The sequence below is a fragment of the Eutrigla gurnardus genome (genome assembly GCF_963514095.1).
Source record: "Eutrigla gurnardus genome assembly, chromosome: 14".
Classification (NCBI taxonomy): domain Eukaryota; kingdom Metazoa; phylum Chordata; class Actinopteri; order Perciformes; family Triglidae; genus Eutrigla; species Eutrigla gurnardus.
In genome coordinates this window covers 5,627,321-5,645,852 of record NC_139937.1, presented here as the reverse complement: position 1 = coordinate 5,645,852, position 18,532 = coordinate 5,627,321, and the positions used below count along the sequence as shown (strand labels likewise).

The window sequence follows — 18,532 nt, the reverse complement described above, 5'->3', positions numbered from 1 at the left end:
CAAAGCTGGGGAAAGTGTTATTTATTCCCACTAGGTGGCAACGAATATCGGGGCGGAATAAAGACCTGATGAACTCTGCTGCTGTGGATCATTCAGTCTTTAAACTATGTCATCACTAATGTGGGCCAGACCTGCACTGACCATTCATTTACACTACTGCAATATATTTATTAAATACATAAAACTCAATATGTTGCTGAGACGTTTGGTGCCCAGTGTATAGTGGTGAGGCCAAAGGAAATATTATTAATATTTTGTATTATTTTTTTAATCGTTGTAATTATCCATACTATTAATGTTAATATTTTGTATTATTATTATTATTATTATTATTATTATTATTATTATTATTATTATTATTATTATTATTATTATGATAAATGTGTTTTCTTAGCCCCAGTAACACGCCCACAGCTTGCTGTGGAGGGAAGGCGGAGCCTCTGGATGTCTTTTGTCCACCAAAACAAGCTTCGCCGCACATCTGCTCTAAAAGTCCGGCCACTAATAACTTCGGCTTCTCGCCGGCTTCCTCTCTGAAACAAGCACACCGGGTAAGCAACACACCGTCTTAAACACGCAGCGTTTGCAGTTTATTCCGAGGCGCGTTTCGTCCTAAAAGCAGATTTGGGAGCTCAACAGCTGATGTGTTTGCTGGATGATGATTAGCATGTAGCTGCTGCTTCAACGTGAAACATGCAAGGCGCTATTTATCCGAATATTGTCACATCATTCTGTTTTGCTTGAGAGAACTATGCCAACTTAAAGAAGAAGGCTGTTGAATCTGCAATTGCACTTTAATCCCGAGGAGGAGCTCACATGAGTGTCCCCTGTCCTCACGCTTCGCCTCTCTTTTCTCCAACCTGCCGTCATCACCAGCTCACAGGGCTCCCCGGCTGGGAGATGTTCGCCACGGCCACCAGGAACTTCGTGGAGGAGGTGGATCATGGAGGTTTGCTGATCCCAGTGTCCAGCCTGAACGACACTGTTGCTCTCCTGACGGTGGTGGTGAAGCGCAGACGTTTCTGGCTCTGGCAGAAGCCCAAGTACATTCCCACTGATTTTGACCTCAATGACTTACTGACAGGAGGCTCGCCTATAAAGCCAGGTAAGCATCAGAAGCCTTTCTGCTAGTATACTGTATTGATTTGTAATTTCAAGATCACAGAAATCTTGAGCGTTTCACGCTCCACAGGAGTCATAGAGACCGACTTCATCAAATACAATGGGACATTCGGTGACAACCTTCAGGGAAGCGTAGACGCAAATTTTGCCCACTCCAACGTGACCGTGGAGGGTAAAGACTCTTCCAAACTCCAGTCGTCCTTTGGCAGTTTGAAGAAAGAGGAAGTGGATGTGCCGAAGCTGCTGCATGACTCCAAAGACAGGTTAGTTCCCCCTGTACAGGTTAGTAGAGAAAACACCGTAAAAACCATCTGACACGCAGCGGTTAAAGATCTGCAAACAGCAGGAATGATCTTTGTCCAACCATAAAGTCAGACGTGAAACAGGTCTGCTCCGTTGAAGATTAACACTGGCGAGGAAATTGATGTCTCCCTCAGTTTATTTTAAAATTAAAATCAGATTAAGATAATACTTTGCAGAATGACCTGTCTGTCTAGATTTCATAATATCTCAAGAATGTTCCCTGTGGAACACCACGGCGGTGTGACTTCAATGTGACAGGACCCTGGATATGTCCCACGGTCTGGTCCAGCAGACCAAGGAGAAGAAGAGACAGACGTTTGGGATCGTGAAGGAGCGTATTGTGACCACTCAGCCCAGTTCCATCATCGAGGAGGTGCAGCAGGGAGGGCAGTGTGGAGGAGGACTGAGCCTCTGTGGGCCCAAGAGCACTAAGGTACAGCACAGCGTAGAACTCATTCCTGTGGCAGCGTTGTAACGTCAAGTGTAAGTTCATGTGTAAGGAGGGTTTCTCACAAATTATGCTTTAGCTGTCACGGTGTGAAATCAACATGATCTTTGCAAACCTGCAGGTTTCACTGAAAGAGAACGGGAGCCTGAGTAAAGACAGTGACGTTACCATGGAGATCCCCATCCATACCAACATTGCCTATGCCCTCTTAGAGCTGGAGATCAAACACGATGGGCGCTATGGTGAGAAATAATTCACACACATCTGATGAATCTCTTACTGCAGTACGTTTCTCATCGGGGGGGATTTGAAATGTAACAAATGTAACATGTTGTTGTGTTTTCCACAGAGCTGTGTCTGATGTCAGACACCGCTGGACATTTTGAAGTAGATAGCCCCGCTGAGAAACCACTGTTGGGTTCCTCTCCCACCTCTGAGAATAGCCACATTACACAAGGTAAACGACTGTTTTCTTCTTAGCAGCCATAAAACACATTCCTGTAGGTGGTTGTTGAAGCTGATGACGTGTTCAGAATGCATGTTGTTTTAAGAGCCTCGAGATTAGAAGAGGCCTCTCTCATAATAATGGCGTGATAACTGTTAGTTGTGCTTTGACCTATATTCGAAAGGTCTCTTGTGTCAACGAGTGCTGTTTGCTTTTTTTTTTTTTTTTTCTATACATTTCTTTGAATAAGCTGGCTCAGTCTTTCGGTTCTAGTGACCTATTTATGATGTTTTTGTCCATGTTGTGTTTTACTTAGAGCTGGAGAAACTGAGTGAACACTTCCAGCTGCTTTCAGCTCTCCCTGCCACCACAAGGTCCTCTCTGCTCCATCACATCACAAAGGTTATGGAGGACCGAGGGACCGTCAGTGCACTTCTGACTGTGGTAAGCGGGGACAGGGAGGCTACGTGGAGTTATATTTTGGAGTGAGCATTATAAACTCACCATTAAACCTGGGCGTCTCCTCTGTCTCAGCTGGACCAGATGTGCCTGAATAAGAGACCTGCCCCGGGTGATGTCACAACCACAGAGTCTCAAAAACAGAACATCCAAGCAATTCTGGACCTTTCGGAGCAGTCTGGCCATGTGGAGTCCGTACCGGTCCTCACGGCCCTTCACCTCGTTAGCAGCGCCATGGATGGTGAGAAAGCTGCACTTAATTGAAATTAAGCTCTCAGTATGTGGAGTCGTGGCTGATTTCCTCTTTCATCCTGTGTTTTTTGTCTTTAGAGATGACAAATGATTGTCTTTCTGCCTTGGGAATGTGCTGCAGCCCCACAGTGTTACAGGCTCTGGAGCTCCTGGTGAGTAAAGTCTTTACAAATAAGAATACCATTTTTTTCCCCATGATGCATCTAACTAAATTAGCATCCTTTTTATCTCCCTGTCACACCTGATCTAGGTGCAGTGTGTATCGGGGAAGGGGGAGTTGCCTCTGAACAGCACGCTGACAGAAGACATCTATGAAAAGACTGAACATTTGTTTGCTTCCTCCAACGTGTCCCTGAAGAGAGACGGCAACACGGTGAAGACACAAGTAAGCCAGCTGCCAGGAAACCTCCCTCTGGTCCTGTGCATCGCTCTCAGAGGTCTCGCCTCGTTGGCTCACTGCGATTAACCAGAAGACACTTTAGCATCCACCACAAACTTGAAACATTGCACTGGAATGAGGTTGAGGGGGATCGCGTAGCTGAAGTGTTATTTATCAGTGTTTCTCTTTTGAGTGCAGCAGATTACCCTCTAAAACAGTGTTGTCTTTTACTGTAGTCATTATATGAACAAAGTAGCGCAGAGAGTCAATCGACGACAAATCGTCCAAAAATTTGACAATCAATTATTTTTGGTAATTTTGGACAATTTTTTGGACAAAACAAGCCTTTTTCGAGATGTCCTCTTATGTTCTGGGAAGGTTTAAGGGACATTTTTCACAGATTTCTGATTTCATATGAAAACAATTACAATCATATAAAGATCAACTTTAGAACTTTAGATTCGTACTTTTTGAACACAAGTATCTGTACTTGAGTATATGATGTCTGTACTTTTGACACCATGCTGATGTCACTGACTGACATGTAGCTATTGCTATATATTTCATTTGCTTTGACACTTTGGGACCTTTTATGGCATACTGAACTTTGACTTTTTATGACCTTTTGACCTACTGTCTCTCTATTCTGTAATTTTCTTTTTTTACATTTTATTACCATGGCTATTTTATATCTTTATTATTAAAATATATTATTATGACGTTTCATGAAAAACTATATAATAACTATCATTTTCATGTTATACTGTGACTTTGAGAATTTTTGTAACACAACACTAACTATTTATGACCTCATGACATGCTATACTATGACTTTTTTTATTAGATATTAACACCTTTTATTTTTACTTTTCATGCCATACTGTATTATGTCTTGTTTATACTTCATATGACTGACTAGTTATGACTATTCATTTCAGACTGCAACTTATTTAGGATGTTTTATGACTCTTTCTGACTTTATATGACATATTATATTAAGACTTTTGACTATTTATGTCAAACTATATTATGCCTTTTCATGATATACTATGCTATGACATTTGATGTATTATATTATATGATTAATAGCCTTTCTTTTTAAACAATTTACATACCATACTTTTCAATGACTTTTTATGACACACTATTGTATGAATTTTTTTTATGACATACAATAATGCCGTTTATTTTTTATGACATTCAATAACGACTTCTTTATGACTTTTTATGACATACTAGTCATGACATCACACTACTATGCTTTACACTACACAGTTTTTATATGAAATGTCATGATATATTATTACTTTTCATAATTTCATATGATCCACAACATGATGATTTTTTAGGGCATATTATATATTTGTTTAATACTAGACTTTTTATTACCTTTTGACATAATATACAATGACTTTTTGAAGAATTTTCATAGCATGCTATACTTTAACAGCATAAATACAATTACAATCGTGAGAAGATCAAACTTGAGATCATTACTTTTTATTAAGTTAGTGATGGTTGTTTTGTGCTACTAAAGGTTAAGCCACACCTTCCAGCCAAACCAAACTGAGGATTTTCAGTGGCCATGTGCTTAGCTTAACCATTTGACCAAAATATTTTATACATTTGAGACCATGAATAATAATGAAAGAGGAAGGATTCATTTATTAGAGCCTGGTGCCTATTTTCGGTTATAGAAAGAGATCTCTCTTTTTTTTATTGTGTTCTCATGTTATTATATTCTATCTACAGAAAGTTCTGTATGTAATTGTCTTATACCATGGTCTGGGTGAATACAAGATTTCTGATTGACTGCAAGCTGCCATTCCTTCCTGATGGAAAAAACAAGGAATATGTAAAAGAAGAAGGATCATTATGTCATTGTGCCGGTTATATTTAGGAGAATGGGGAAGGCATGGGAAGTCACTTCTTCAAAATAAAAGAAATGAAACAACATTATGCGATGTTGACTGACATTTTTACCCAAATGTGAACATTTGTTTTCCTTTTTATTCTCCAATAAGACGTTGGTCTCCAAGAATAATCATGTCATGTCTCTGACCTGCAACTGCTTATAACTCAACTCAAGCCCCTGTTTGGTAGTGAATAGCTGTATTATGAAACATAATCTCTCTCTCTGTGTGTATGTGTGTGTGTGAATATATATAATTATTTTTTAAATGACTTCATTACATATTATACAAGGACTTTTTATCATATACTATGCTATGACAATTTTACATTATTGTGACATTATATGACATACTTTTGTGACATGCTATATTATTCCTTTTTTAGGACATACTATACTGTGACTGTTTCTGACTTTTATTGACATGGTCTACTATAATTTTTTTAAGATACTATATATGACTTTTTACGACTATTTTTTAAATGCTGTAATATGACTTTCGATGTGCTATACTATGACTTTTTAGACATTCTATAGGCTTCTTCTTTCCTGCATTTGAATGTGTGTAATGGCATAATCTGATGGCTTTGCAAGTAGTGCCACAGGAAGTGCAATATCTATAAAGGCAGCAGGAAGTTGTTGGTTCTATGGTCCTCCAGTTTTCACCCATATGCCCACATAAGCAGCATTTCAACAAAGTACTCGCTTGTCACGCTACGAAACCAACGGCTGTGAGTTTCTGTTTATTTACAATGTACAAGTGCAACGTAGTTAGCCTTTGGTTGTGTGATACCATGCTGTAGCAGTGTGTGCTGCCCTGCAGTGACAATGTGTAACCTTAACATTAGCCTTAGCATTTGCCTTGGCCTTAGGGGTATTTAGTATTAGCATTAGCAACAGCTAAGCATTTTTTATTCGTATATATTGCTTTGCATGTCCTGGCATCAAACAATTAGTTCAGTTAGCATATAGCATCTATTGCTGGTGGTAGGCTGACTTTGTACAGTTTTATTTGGTAGCATGCTATACTATGACTTTTATGACTTATCGACAGACTATACTATGACTTTTATGACTGTTTTTTGATTATACTATACTATACTATTTGACTATACTATGAATTTTTTTTAACCTTTTTTGACATGCTATACTTGACTTGTTATGAATATTTTGACATACTCTATACTATGACTTTTTAAATTACCTTTTTTGACATGTTATATACTGACCTTTTTCACATCCTATACTATAACTTTTTATTACTTTTTTTTGATTTAGTATGACTTTAAAAATGTTTTCGACTTGCTATACTATGACTTTTCATGACTTTTTTTCGACATGCTATACTATGACTTTTCATGACTTTTTTTGACATGCTATACTATGACTTTTTATGACTTTTATGACATGCTATACTATGATTTTTTATGACTTTTATGACATGCTATACTATGATTTTTTTCGACATGGTATACTATGACTTTTCATGACTTTTTTTGACATGCTATACTATGACTTTTTATGACTTTTTTTACATGCTATACTATGACTTTTTTTTACATGCTATACTATGACTTTTTATGACATGCTATACTATGATTTTTTTCGACATGGTATACTATGACTTTTCAACATGCTATACTATGATTTTTTTCGATTTAGTATGACTTTTTAAATGACTTACTATTCTACGACTTTTTAATTAATTTGTTTCAACATAGTAAATTATGACTTTTTCAATATATTTTCTTGACATACTTTATTATCACTTTTGATATGATACATGAATTTGTATGTCTTCTTTTGACATACTATCCTATGACTTTTTATCACATACTATACTATGTTAAACTATACCATTTTTTTTATGGCATGCAAACCTATGACTTTATCTGTCATACTATAGTATGGCTCATATTGTACCCTTTCTTTGTTAAAAATGTACAGCATAAAATACATTTTTCTATGACTTCTTTGACTTTTATGACATACTATACCGTGACTTTTCACAAGCTATGATAGTTATGTGACTGTTAAACTATAAAATGTCTTATGACACTTGAAATTATTAATGTTTGTCATACTATACTGTGTATTTGTGAAGATTTTTCATGTCATGCTATACTATGACTTGTTACGCATGCTATACAACTTTTTATAGCATGATATGGTAGGATAGTTATTAGTGGCTTTCTATAACATGTATCACTAAATTGAAGTGAAATTGTAAGCACTAGCATAAGAATTATCGAGCTGCAGCAAAAATAGAAAAAAAAAAAGACATGGTTTTCACCAAAATATAATGCCTGTCCATGGCTGTTGCCAGCACAGAGGCATAGACATAAAAAGGAAAACACAGTGCCTCAAATTGTTGTCAATATCTTCTTCTTCTCCTCCTCCAGTTGGTGAACACATACTCAACACAACACAACACGTTTTTCAAATCATTCTGCCAAAAGAGCAAAATAAAACCAAAAAGGATCATTAGAAAACACCAGTTATTTATTTGACATCTGAAAATACACCTTTTCTGTAATCTTGTAAAATATACTTTTTATAAGTAAATATGAACTTCATTTAAAACACTGAGTAATCACATCAAAAGGGATGGTTCACTGAGATGCAGTACCCTGTTCAAGAGTTCTGTGGAAAGTTTCTTTCAAACAAACGGCACCATATCGATGGGTTTAACAGTCAAATACATTGATGAGCAAAAAGTCTAACAAACAATCAACATAATTAATGTAATCTGTTGTGCCTGAGTGAAAGAAAAATAATGGGTAAACAAATTACTTTTCCTTCTGTACAATGTCAGTGGCTGGCATGACATTTTCCACAAATTAATTTCAACTACAAAGACAGCAGAACATAAATGCAGCCTTGACGAGGAAACAAAATGAGATGGCGTACTGGAGGCATATGCACTGTAAACTGTAACACTGAGGTATCGTTCTTTTCAATGAGCAAGCTCTCCTCATTTTTACAGAATAAATACACTATTTTACATACAGAGCAATAGAATTAAAACAGGACATGACAAAAATCACATTTGCTTTAAAAACATCCTGATTTAGGGCCAGTATTTTCTTCCAATCCACATGAAAGGAAAGGATTGTTTAAAAAATAAATAAGTACACTTCCTGTGTGTTGAGAGTTGCATAGTTTGCTAGAAAGGAATCTGGCAATTCAGATCAAGGTGACTGTGACTGCTTTGTGCGAGACCCATATTCACACTTCCATCACTTTGTCTGTGTGGTCAGTGCAGTGTTGAATCCTCCGTCTCTTCAGGTGTCCCCTTTCATCTCAAGCCCAGCAGCTTGGACAGCTATGTCTCTCCAGTAGGGTGTAAAACATCAATAGACCCAGCTGACTGGAACCCACTGCGGCTCTATGAATAATTGCTCTACCACCTCCTGCAGGTTGTCAAAGGCCTTGTCCAGATTGTCATTGACAATAGTCAGGTCAAAGTAGTGGCTGTATGCCCGACGGATCCTGGCACTCTCGTCCACAGTCTTCTTCAAATCATTCTCCTGTTACAAAAAGAGGATTACATTAGGATGATGAGTAGTAAGGCCTGAAAGGTCCATCATAATTAATAAGTATTTAGGAACCATAAATATCAAAACGTACTGTGAGTAGTTTGGTAGTAAGTCCAGCATCTATCACAGCTTTGTGCATAGCTCTTAGTGTATCCAGTTCAGGAGCAGCAATGAACACCACAAATGGCATAAACTCAGCTGTCTTCAACATTTTCAGGGCCTAGGCAGAAAATATAATGTCACAACCAAAGTCTGGTGGGGGGGAGGAGGATCTATACATTGAAAGTGTGTGCGTTCAACTAACCTGAGGGTTGACGTCTAGGATGCAGGTACGGCCTGCATTCACCACTTCATGGATGGAGTCTATCTTGGTGCCATAAAGGTTGGCATCGTACTCGCCATGCTCCAGGTAACGGTTCTCCTTGATGTTTTTCTCCATCTCTTCTCGCGTCACAAAGCAGTAGTTCTGTCCGTCTCTCTCCTCTTCCCTCGGGTGTCGTGTTGTGACTGGAGATGAAAGGTGAGGAGAGGCGTTACGTGTATCCTGGCAGGGAATCTAGCTGCAAGCAATGCAACCACCTCAGCTGCCTGTCTCACTCACAGGGTACAGTGGTTCCGTATCGCAGAGGATTCATGACAATAAGTCTGTTCTTCAGGCTCCGCCTCCCAACGCCCTGGGCTCCAATCAGAATCAGCGTTTTCCTCTGAAAAGGCGGCATCTTGGCTACTTCCTCATAGGTCTGGAGCTCATAACGGTCAAACTCTGTTCAAGGCAATTCACATGCTGGGTGAGTACCATGATGTCCTCTTTGCGCTTACAATTTAACACTGTAAATGTAAAAAAAAAAAATCTATGGTGATGCATACCTGCATTTTTCGAAGTGAGGTACATCATTTTTTTCTTCTTTTTCTTTGCAGTCCCACAGAGCATCCCTGAGACAAATTGTAAAAAGTATCAGATCACCACATGGTGGTGCTACAGCCAAGAGTTTCTTAACTATCATGATAACTAAACAAGAAGAGTAACAGGAACCATGGTGGTAATGCTGTTGCTTGTGTGAACATGATTTGAACTGACCTGTACCAGAAGTATTCCAGTCTCTTCTCACAAAAGCTTTCCTCTTCTCCTCCAGGAACTGACTGGGAATGAGACCAGTGGCTCCACCAACAACTTTGCATGCCTACATTGAAATCAGAGTGCTTGAGAGATGATTGATTTAAATATTTCACATGATAAAGAAATAAAATGTCTAGGGGTCTGTCACAAACATCCTCATCTTTAGACACCTCTTGCAGCTTTCAGTCAGGAACGATCATTTCCCCCACTTATTATTAGTGATCAAAGCAGCTCTGCCCTTCCCTACCATGTATCGACTCACCTGCCACCAGTTGGGATCCTCCTTGTTGACTACATGAAGGATGTCGCCCTTGGAGAAGGCCAGGCCTGCCTCTTTGCAGGGGATCAAGTTGTCAGTGGCCGGATTATAGTTGAAGTGGGGCTTCAGATAAACCTGTATTTTAGGGCGTGAACAAGATATCAGAATTTAATGCAGAGAACATACACAATAGCATTGAGCAATACGTTAAATCCCTATTAAACTATATCATCTCAGCTGGATAATGTTAATCAAACCATGTTTATCATCACACCATAAATTATTAACATATCACCAGTGCCATGAGTATTACAGTACAGACTAATGTGTCCAACAACTTGTAAAATATAAATTATTTTATTCCCTACATCCACTATATTCTATTCGTCTTCTAATTCACCACTCTTACCAGAACTGAAACCCAACAAACATTTAACCAAACAGTGGAATTAGATCATTTGATCCTCCCAGGCACAAAGGTCAGTGTCTGACATAACCCTTCATACTGCTCCTCGGTGTCAGCTGCTGTGAGGCTGTTACTGTAAGAAGGGGAGGTGGTACTACAGTAAATAGAGTGGTGTGTGTCCCAGATAGTGTGAGGAGCGTTATTAATAGACCCTCATGCGGTCAATTTTCAGAAGCCTGGCATTCTGAGATCACACAGGTCAGATAGCTCTCCACCAACCCCTGCCAGGTGTAGTATGACGCCTAACAACCTTGTACACCTGGAAGACTTACCTGGATCAACAAGCACATCCTGTATTCTCGTACACTTAATAAACTAATTTCAGGATTTCAGTGAAGTTTAAAAGAGCTCATAATAAAGTAAATTAAGTTAATTCAGTTTTGCAACTGTAAAGGAATTTTTTTATCTTACCTGTGAAATGCTACACAGGAAAACATAAATGGGGCCTCCTTCTTCCTCACCCACCTGTGGAGGTGCCAGTGTGTCTCGGTAGCTGGGCAGGACCTTGAGTGTGATGCTCCCACTGCAGTTCCCCAACAGCTCCTGGAGTTCATGGGGGTTCTGACCGACTTCACGACCGTTCACCTCACGGATTATGTCGCCTGTGCGCAGCATGCCCTGCCTGTCAATCGAGCTGCCGTGGAGGATCCGTGCGATAACCATCTCTCCCTGCTCCACACGGAACGTCACCCCCTGGAAGAGAGTCATTTGGTATCATGCTTCCGCACTTCATAAATCATACAGGCGGTCTATTTCTTGGCATGGTGCGTCTGATTGCTGTAAAAGAAGGAACTCATTTCGAGTTACTATGTAAAACTCAGTCACCCTGTTCAACACATTGCTTTGCTTGATATAAATGACTAACTTACAAGTGGTTCCCCGGCTTTCTTCTGGATGCCGATCATCCTGACAGCATCAGCTGGCATGAGTGAACTCGTCAAAAAGGCGTTGCTGTTCACTGCAGCGTTGGACATTTCATAGCACTTTGAAGCCACTTTGTCATGAGCCTCTATCAAAGACTGAGGCAGGAAAAAGAGAACAGGAGAGTGAAGTACAGACAGAAATAAGAGAAAATACGGTTTGCTCTGTACTCTAGGATATCTTCAAGTGCAAGTATTTTAATATATCTTTTAAATACATTTTCAAAATCTTCTTCTCAAGATAGTAGTGATGATTGCTGTCTATGTGGTTCATCCATCAAAAACACCGCCGCATGCATTTGACTAATTGATATATAGAGAAGATAAGTCAGTCCTGTTCTTACCCTAGGAGCCACAACAGAGAGTTGGCATTGGTCAGAGACTTCAAATGTGAAGATTTACTGAAACAGTAAGCGACAGTCTTCTCCCCCTAACTTTACCCACATAACTCAGCCTGCTATTGGCCCTAGGAACTACACCCCCACCCTCCCCTGCTGCAGCTTGTCAGGGGTTGAGAACATAAAGGGTGACAGGGAAGCAGAGCTGCTACCACTTCAGAGAATATTAACCAGTGGTTGGTGAAACATTCTTTGACATCTATTCACACACACAAGTAGAACGCAAGCCATTCACCCACATTATGAATTGTGTATAAGAGGAATGAGGTCCAAGATACCTGAAAGTGTGGCTCCTGAAGGATTTTGACGAGCTCATCAGCAGCAGCAGCATCTTCTTCTCCTGGCAGGTCGGTTAGGGAATCCAGGATCTCTTTGACCAGCTGAACATTATCGTCCTGCACAGCATTTAACTCAACTTCTTCAAGACGCTCATGGGCCTGAACACACACACAAACACACAAACACACACACGTTTTTTTAATCTATTGAAAAAAGGGAACTCAGTTAAGTTGAGAGCTTGTTGTGCTACATTGGTCTTTCAGTGAAAATAGTACAGCCTGCTGTATGCTGCAATACAAGGAAGACAGAGGGAAATTAACCACATTGTTTGTGTTTTGGATCACACTTTTCTGTTCTATTTCCAATTACATTTTATTTATATAGTTCGAAATCACAAATTTGCCTCAGATGATTTTATAATCTCTATGACATCCTCTGTCCGTGGACTCTGGCATCAGATAAGAAGAACTCTAAAGAAACCTTTATTTAATATGACCCTACGCCAGAAGCCACATACAGGCTCTGCTGTCCAAGGGACAGATACAGGAAATATTTCCTGCCACATGCCATCACATTGTAAAATAACAGCTAAAACTCCATTTAGCCTATTATGTTTATCTGTTCACTGCACCTGATTTTCACTTTTACATTTTATATTGCTCTTTTTATATGTTGTTTCTTTACCTATTGTGTTCTTTATCTTTAGTTACTGTGTTGTCACTGTGTATAATGCTGCTGCTACACTTTAATTTCCCAGCTTGGGATCAATAAAGTATATCTATCTATCTATCTATCTATCTATCTATCTATCTATCTATCTATCTATCTATCTATCTATCTATCTATCTATCTATCAGGAACAATGTAGTATTATTATAATAATATAATACAAGGACAGCACTGCTCGTTTGTAAGAAATAAGGACAAGAGCTTGCCTTTGTGACAGGTTTTCTCCTATTCATAGATATGATAGATAAACTTTATGACCTCAATCTGCGTTGGAGATTTTTCCTGTTATGTAATCTATTTGTTCTTCTAGCCGTCTCTGCCTCTAAGCTCTGTGAAATGTTGCTTTAACTGGTGTTAAAAAGGAACATTTTCTGTCTACTCAAACTTAAGCAAATGCTTTACATTGCTTTTAAAGGGGAACATCACATAAAACGAGTTCAGCGGTTGTGCAGATACAGTTACACACCTGGATTGCCTTCCAACCCACAAACAAAAAGTGAAAATGAAATAGGACGACTGAGTCAATGTTTTACGTGCTGACTAATTCAGAAAACACTGTCCTTCACATAACAAATCAGATGCTTGTTTCTCTCGTCTAAAGACGAGCAGTTTATATCATAACTGGAGAGTATTTCTTCATTGAATGAGGACCAAAGAACAGCACTGAAGGCTTTTCTATTCTCCTGACTCACAATCGACAAGATGCTTCCTCCAACCATCTGCCAAATACTTTTTTTGAAAGTGTCTGCCCTTTCCCAAACAGTTCTCAATGACGCCTTCTCAGATGCTTCTGTGTAACAAACCATCTGGCTGGTCAAATTACAGGAACAGTGGGCACAGTGCAAGATTAGCCAACATCACGGGTTAACACATTCACATTACAAGATGTGGTACATAAGCTTGGAAAGAAAAACACAGGTATGTTTTAGAGAGAGAGAGATCAGCATGAAATATGTCTCCCATCGAGTACCATTGACTTTCAAATTGCAATATATTATTAACCCTCATAGGGTAGACTGCCAGGAAGCAGTGGTGGATGTGTGGCAACATGTGAAACTTATTACACCTTTATTTCCTCGGATTGACAGTTACATTTGCTCCTCTTCTAAACTATATCTGGAGCTTGATAGCCAGCTAATGAAAATGCAAAAGTGTGGGTGTTTACCTTTGCCAGGGAGCGGACGATGGGGCTCTCCATGATGCCCCTGAGAAAGATGAGGTCAATATCTTTTGCTCCTGAGCCGGATGGCAGGTCTTTAAGGTTGTCCAGTACCTGCTGCATGGCTGAAGGGGGGAAAAATACACATCAAAGATTGTCAAAGATTGGGCTGAGAGTTACTACTTTGTGAATGTAGCTAGACGTGTTAGTGACAAAACTCATAGCCAGTAAAATGAAAATAATAACAATTCTGAGCCAATGAAAACATGTGACTACAGAGAGAGCTTACAAGGCAAGAACAAAAGCAGACAGCCTATCAATGAGGCAATTCAGAGAGAAGGTCCCTTATTTCCACTGCAGCAGCAACAAGCACACACACAGAGTCACAGATGAATTGTTCTCTCAACAGATCTGCCTTGTAGAGGCTGAGAGCACACAGCAAGAAATTGGAGTCCAGGACCCTGACAAATAAAGCTAGTTGTGTCATATTCAATTATTTAAATGATTATAATTTCAATTAAATAAATAAAACATAGCTTTCTGCACTTGACAATAATCACTTTTCCATTCAAATTGTTTTTTTTGTGCATTTTGTTTTGTTTTTCTATGAAAATAAGCAGCTATTTTTTTTCCAGATAATCTGAAATAAAAGAAATAAATGCAGTCACAATTGGAGCCAAATAGCTGTTTGCCAGTACTTCATGTGTTAATTTCTTTTTTTTGTAAGTCAGAGGAACAAATGTGAATGTTCAGTGGCAGCTCCACACACACCTACACAACTATCTCTGGGCAATGGTTACCATTCAAATGGTAATGATATGTCAAACTCTGCACACAATATCACAACAGTTCCTGTGCAAAATATCAGTTAGGACTTTGTCTTTGACAGCTTACCTTTGCCAGACTTTGCATTGGCCACAGTCATGTTTAATATTCCTCAGCTCCGGATGGTGAAAGTCTCTTAACACGGCCGAAAGCCGCCCAACTGCCTGCTTACAGAAACCAGAGTAACTGCAGGGCTGGAGAAGGTAGGAAAACCCCTTAAGTCAGTACACACACAACACCAAGATCCTCATAATGTACAACTCATGTCATGAAATTAATATGACATTTACTAACATATGTAGCTGTTGAGCAAATGCCGATACAGTGTGGATGCCAGAGACACAAAAAAACAACAACACAGAAAACATGTTTGTCTGTAGTTTTCTCGTATAATTTAAGGGAATGACAAAGAGGGCCTTTGAATGAATAATGACGAGTCCCCCATCCTTCTGGGTAAAGGTTGTGCCAGCCACACAGAGGCCCCTGCTCACTCTGTTCAAACATGATCTCCAAACAGAATGATGCGAAAACAGCCCTACCAATGCCTTATTGGGAAGGTGGACAAACAGAAAGAGGAAGTCCCACTGTACACTGTGAACTATATAAAAACCATAAATGCAACACTGTAGTCCATCTACACAAAACAATGGCCGAAAATCATCCGGAGCCAAAAAATAAATAAGAAATGCACAAACTCACCTACAAACTGTGTTCAAATCATCAGTGCAGCACTCCGACGCGGAGGCCCACGTTTTCTACAAAACACTCATCTGGTAACGCTGGACTAAAGAGAGAATGAAGAAAAGAAAATCATATTATTATTCTTATTCAGTGATTTTTTTCCAAGACAACCTAAAACACTCCTCGGTGCTAAAAGCAGCTCAGGCTGGTAAATAAGGTCCTCTCTACCCGAGGGTGCATTGCCCAGGCTTCTCCTGTTCATGTAGTAATATAGTAAATGCAGCCGTTGTGATTGGCCGAGTCAATCACATGACCAATGTCTTAAAAATACTCATTAACTACTGCCAAGTCAGATAAAGCTCAGCACAGAAAGAGTGAGAGTATTACCTCTGTTCTGTGGGTTTACAAAGATTATTGTAACTTAAAGACGACTTTCATTTTATGGGACACATGTTAATGGCCTTTTCACTGAATTACCATTAAGATTGTTCTAGTTGTTGTCTTACTGTTCTACAGTTGCCCACATAGGCTGGAAATTAAAGCCACCACTGTGCCCGGCACTACTTTATAATCTGACTTCTTTATGACCATAAACATTTTTGAGTTTGTGAGAATTCTCACCATAACACCTCAAACAAGACCAACATTAAAAGTGTATAGCTCCTACATTATGTGCATGGCTACACATAATGTAGGATCTACACACTTTTAATGTTGATCTTGTTGAGTGTTAAAAAACACTAATATCACATGTATTAATACTAATAATACTAAAATGCATCAACTTGAGCAGCTGAGCACGCTTATTTACCAATAAAACGTTGCTGTTGGATAACTGTATTTTAATTGATTGTCATTCATTAGTGGGAATATTTAGATAAGAGCTAGACAAATAAATTGGGCATGCCGATATTGGAAAAGCAGATTTTTCATGTTGGTGACTTCTCTAATAGATAAGGGATCTGTGTCAAGTGTTTCTGTTTTTAAACCATATAGGCCTATCAGTATCAGCCTAAAAATTAGACTGCAGGGAATACCTTCTGTATAATATCGTTGTAATACCAAGACTGTGGTGCCAGCGTGTTTGCACATTGCTTGCTGTAGACTACGTAAGTCATCCACTGTGTGCTCAGCCGCAATGTTCACAAGGGAGGACTCGGTCTTGTTGAATGGGGCAGCGCTGAGGCTGCAGCTCGGGACCTTTAAGGCACACTCCCGTTAGACCGCTGTGTGCTCACGGTGGTAGACACGCCGACTAACAGTGAGTTAGCACTGATGCCACAGACGTACACTAAAGTAACATGCAGCGGCGCTGAACCAAACCAGCATGAGATCAGCGTGTTGGCTTCACTGTTTCAATGTGCTGTCAAGCTACTGGCGAATCTGGTGCACGTGTATGCGGGGAAGCGTCCACTTAGCTAAAAGGCGACAGCTAGCCATTAGTGGCTAATGAGCTGATTAGCTAAACACTGATGCTGGCGTTAAGACATTCCGACCCGATATTATTTTGAATTTGTTTAACTGCCGCTACATGCTGCCAGGTCCTCCTTGGCGTCAACTCCGCTGGGGTCCGTCCCGTACCAAGTTGGTGCTAGCTACTGCTAGCTTGTAGCTCATGTACAGGCACGTTAGCAATGCTAACACTGGCGTGTATCTTTCATACTTGACAAATACCGCCATGTTACCACAAACGACCAGACAAGCAAGCGGCATTAACCCATTTTAACGTCGCTGCTAAGTTTTTTTTTTGCGAGTACTAGTCGCGAGGGACAATCCCGTCGTTAGCCAATGTTAGTAGCTAACCGTAACATCATGTGGCTCAGACTAGCTACATAACGCTAGCTGGTGGGGAGAGCCAAGACATTACGAGGGTCCCAATGAAGAGACAGTTACGCGAGCGTCCGGCAAAATGAATGAATGATACATTACCTAATTTAACCAGTACCATCCAGTCACGCGTCCACGCTTCTCTCCATTTCGGAGTTTCGTAATTCGCATAGCAATTACGCAATAGCAGCCTAGTTAACTTCTTCCAGCCCGCCTGCGACTCTTCCTCGGTTCCCCGTCCAGAAGACGGTGATGTGCTAATGACATCAATGCCGTTCAAGTTCTATCCAGCCAATTGAAATCCTGCACAACCCTCCCGTATAATCTTCCGCAAACTTCATCGACAATAAATACCAGTAAGTAAAGGTGTTGTAAATATCGATTCCGCAATCAGATGCAATGAGCCCTTAAATGTGAAATACCTCGCGGCTGCTATGGTTGCGCAATTTGATCCCCATGAATTCAAACAGCAGCTATCAGGACTTGTAATTCTGTAGTTCTGAATTTTAAAATGTGCCAAAATAGATGGGAGAATAGCAGAGAGCTTTACTGAATCTGTTCTGCGTCGGTGGAGTGGAGTAGTGTCCTAGTAATAGCAGATATTCTCATTGTGGCACAGCACCATGCACTATATCAGTGTCTACTATTGCAAAGCCAACAACTTATTCAAGAATTGAATTAGGAGGAAACACTTACCCCATGAGTAAGATACTACTGTATCTGATCTTGTTGCCATTAATAGCACATGTGATATGCCATCCCCACATCTGTCCACAGCTACTCCCTACATTTGTACCACCCATCAGTAATCTGGTTATTCATCCACAATGAAGCTTCTGTAGAGAGCCAGAGCTCGCATAGAGCCAGTAATAACATACTTAAACACATTCTCAGTGTTGCGTGAGTCACTTTTGATGTATCCAGGTCACTTGATTGGATTAAACCGTTAATCTGTGTTTCGGGCAAGGTGGAGGTACATCTCAGATGGCTTGATATAACAAGTGAACTAAACA

At 39.8% G+C, this 18,532-nt stretch overlaps 2 protein-coding genes across 5 annotated transcripts; one reads left to right on the top strand and one right to left on the bottom strand.

Annotated features, from left to right (window-relative positions):
- The first annotated feature begins 444 nt into the window (after nucleotides 1-444).
- On the top strand, nucleotides 445-5,362 carry gsdmeb (gasdermin Eb). Of its 2 annotated transcripts, none has more exons than XM_084026900.1 (10): nucleotides 445-551; nucleotides 877-1,105; nucleotides 1,193-1,385; nucleotides 1,684-1,858; nucleotides 1,995-2,115; nucleotides 2,223-2,330; nucleotides 2,635-2,762; nucleotides 2,853-3,018; nucleotides 3,108-3,181; nucleotides 3,286-5,362. In XM_084026900.1, exons 2-10 carry the CDS (start codon nucleotides 901-903, stop codon nucleotides 3,493-3,495), a joined length of 1,380 nt encoding a protein of 459 aa, XP_083883026.1. In that variant the 5' UTR covers nucleotides 445-551; nucleotides 877-900; the 3' UTR covers nucleotides 3,496-5,362. The 2 variants fall into 2 exon arrangements, with proteins under 2 accessions (XP_083883026.1, XP_083883025.1); XM_084026899.1 differs by having other exon boundaries at nucleotides 3,280-5,362.
- Nucleotides 5,363-7,908: 2,546 nt separating this feature from the next.
- pals2a (protein associated with LIN7 2, MAGUK p55 family member a) lies at nucleotides 7,909-17,771 on the bottom strand. 3 transcript variants are annotated; one of them, XM_084026370.1, is made up of 14 exons: nucleotides 17,622-17,771; nucleotides 15,711-15,795; nucleotides 15,081-15,205; nucleotides 14,193-14,311; nucleotides 12,298-12,456; nucleotides 11,571-11,720; nucleotides 11,167-11,394; nucleotides 10,239-10,370; nucleotides 9,938-10,040; nucleotides 9,727-9,792; nucleotides 9,461-9,622; nucleotides 9,164-9,366; nucleotides 8,951-9,079; nucleotides 7,909-8,850 (listed from the first exon to the last, which is right to left on the bottom strand). In XM_084026370.1, exons 3-14 carry the CDS (start codon nucleotides 15,109-15,111, stop codon nucleotides 8,674-8,676), a joined length of 1,659 nt encoding a protein of 552 aa, XP_083882496.1. In that variant the 5' UTR covers nucleotides 15,112-15,205; nucleotides 15,711-15,795; nucleotides 17,622-17,771; the 3' UTR covers nucleotides 7,909-8,673. The 3 variants fall into 3 exon arrangements, with proteins under 3 accessions (XP_083882496.1, XP_083882498.1, XP_083882497.1); XM_084026372.1 differs by having other exon boundaries at nucleotides 15,081-15,178; XM_084026371.1 differs by having other exon boundaries at nucleotides 15,081-15,175.
- Nucleotides 17,772-18,532: the final 761 nt, after the last annotated feature.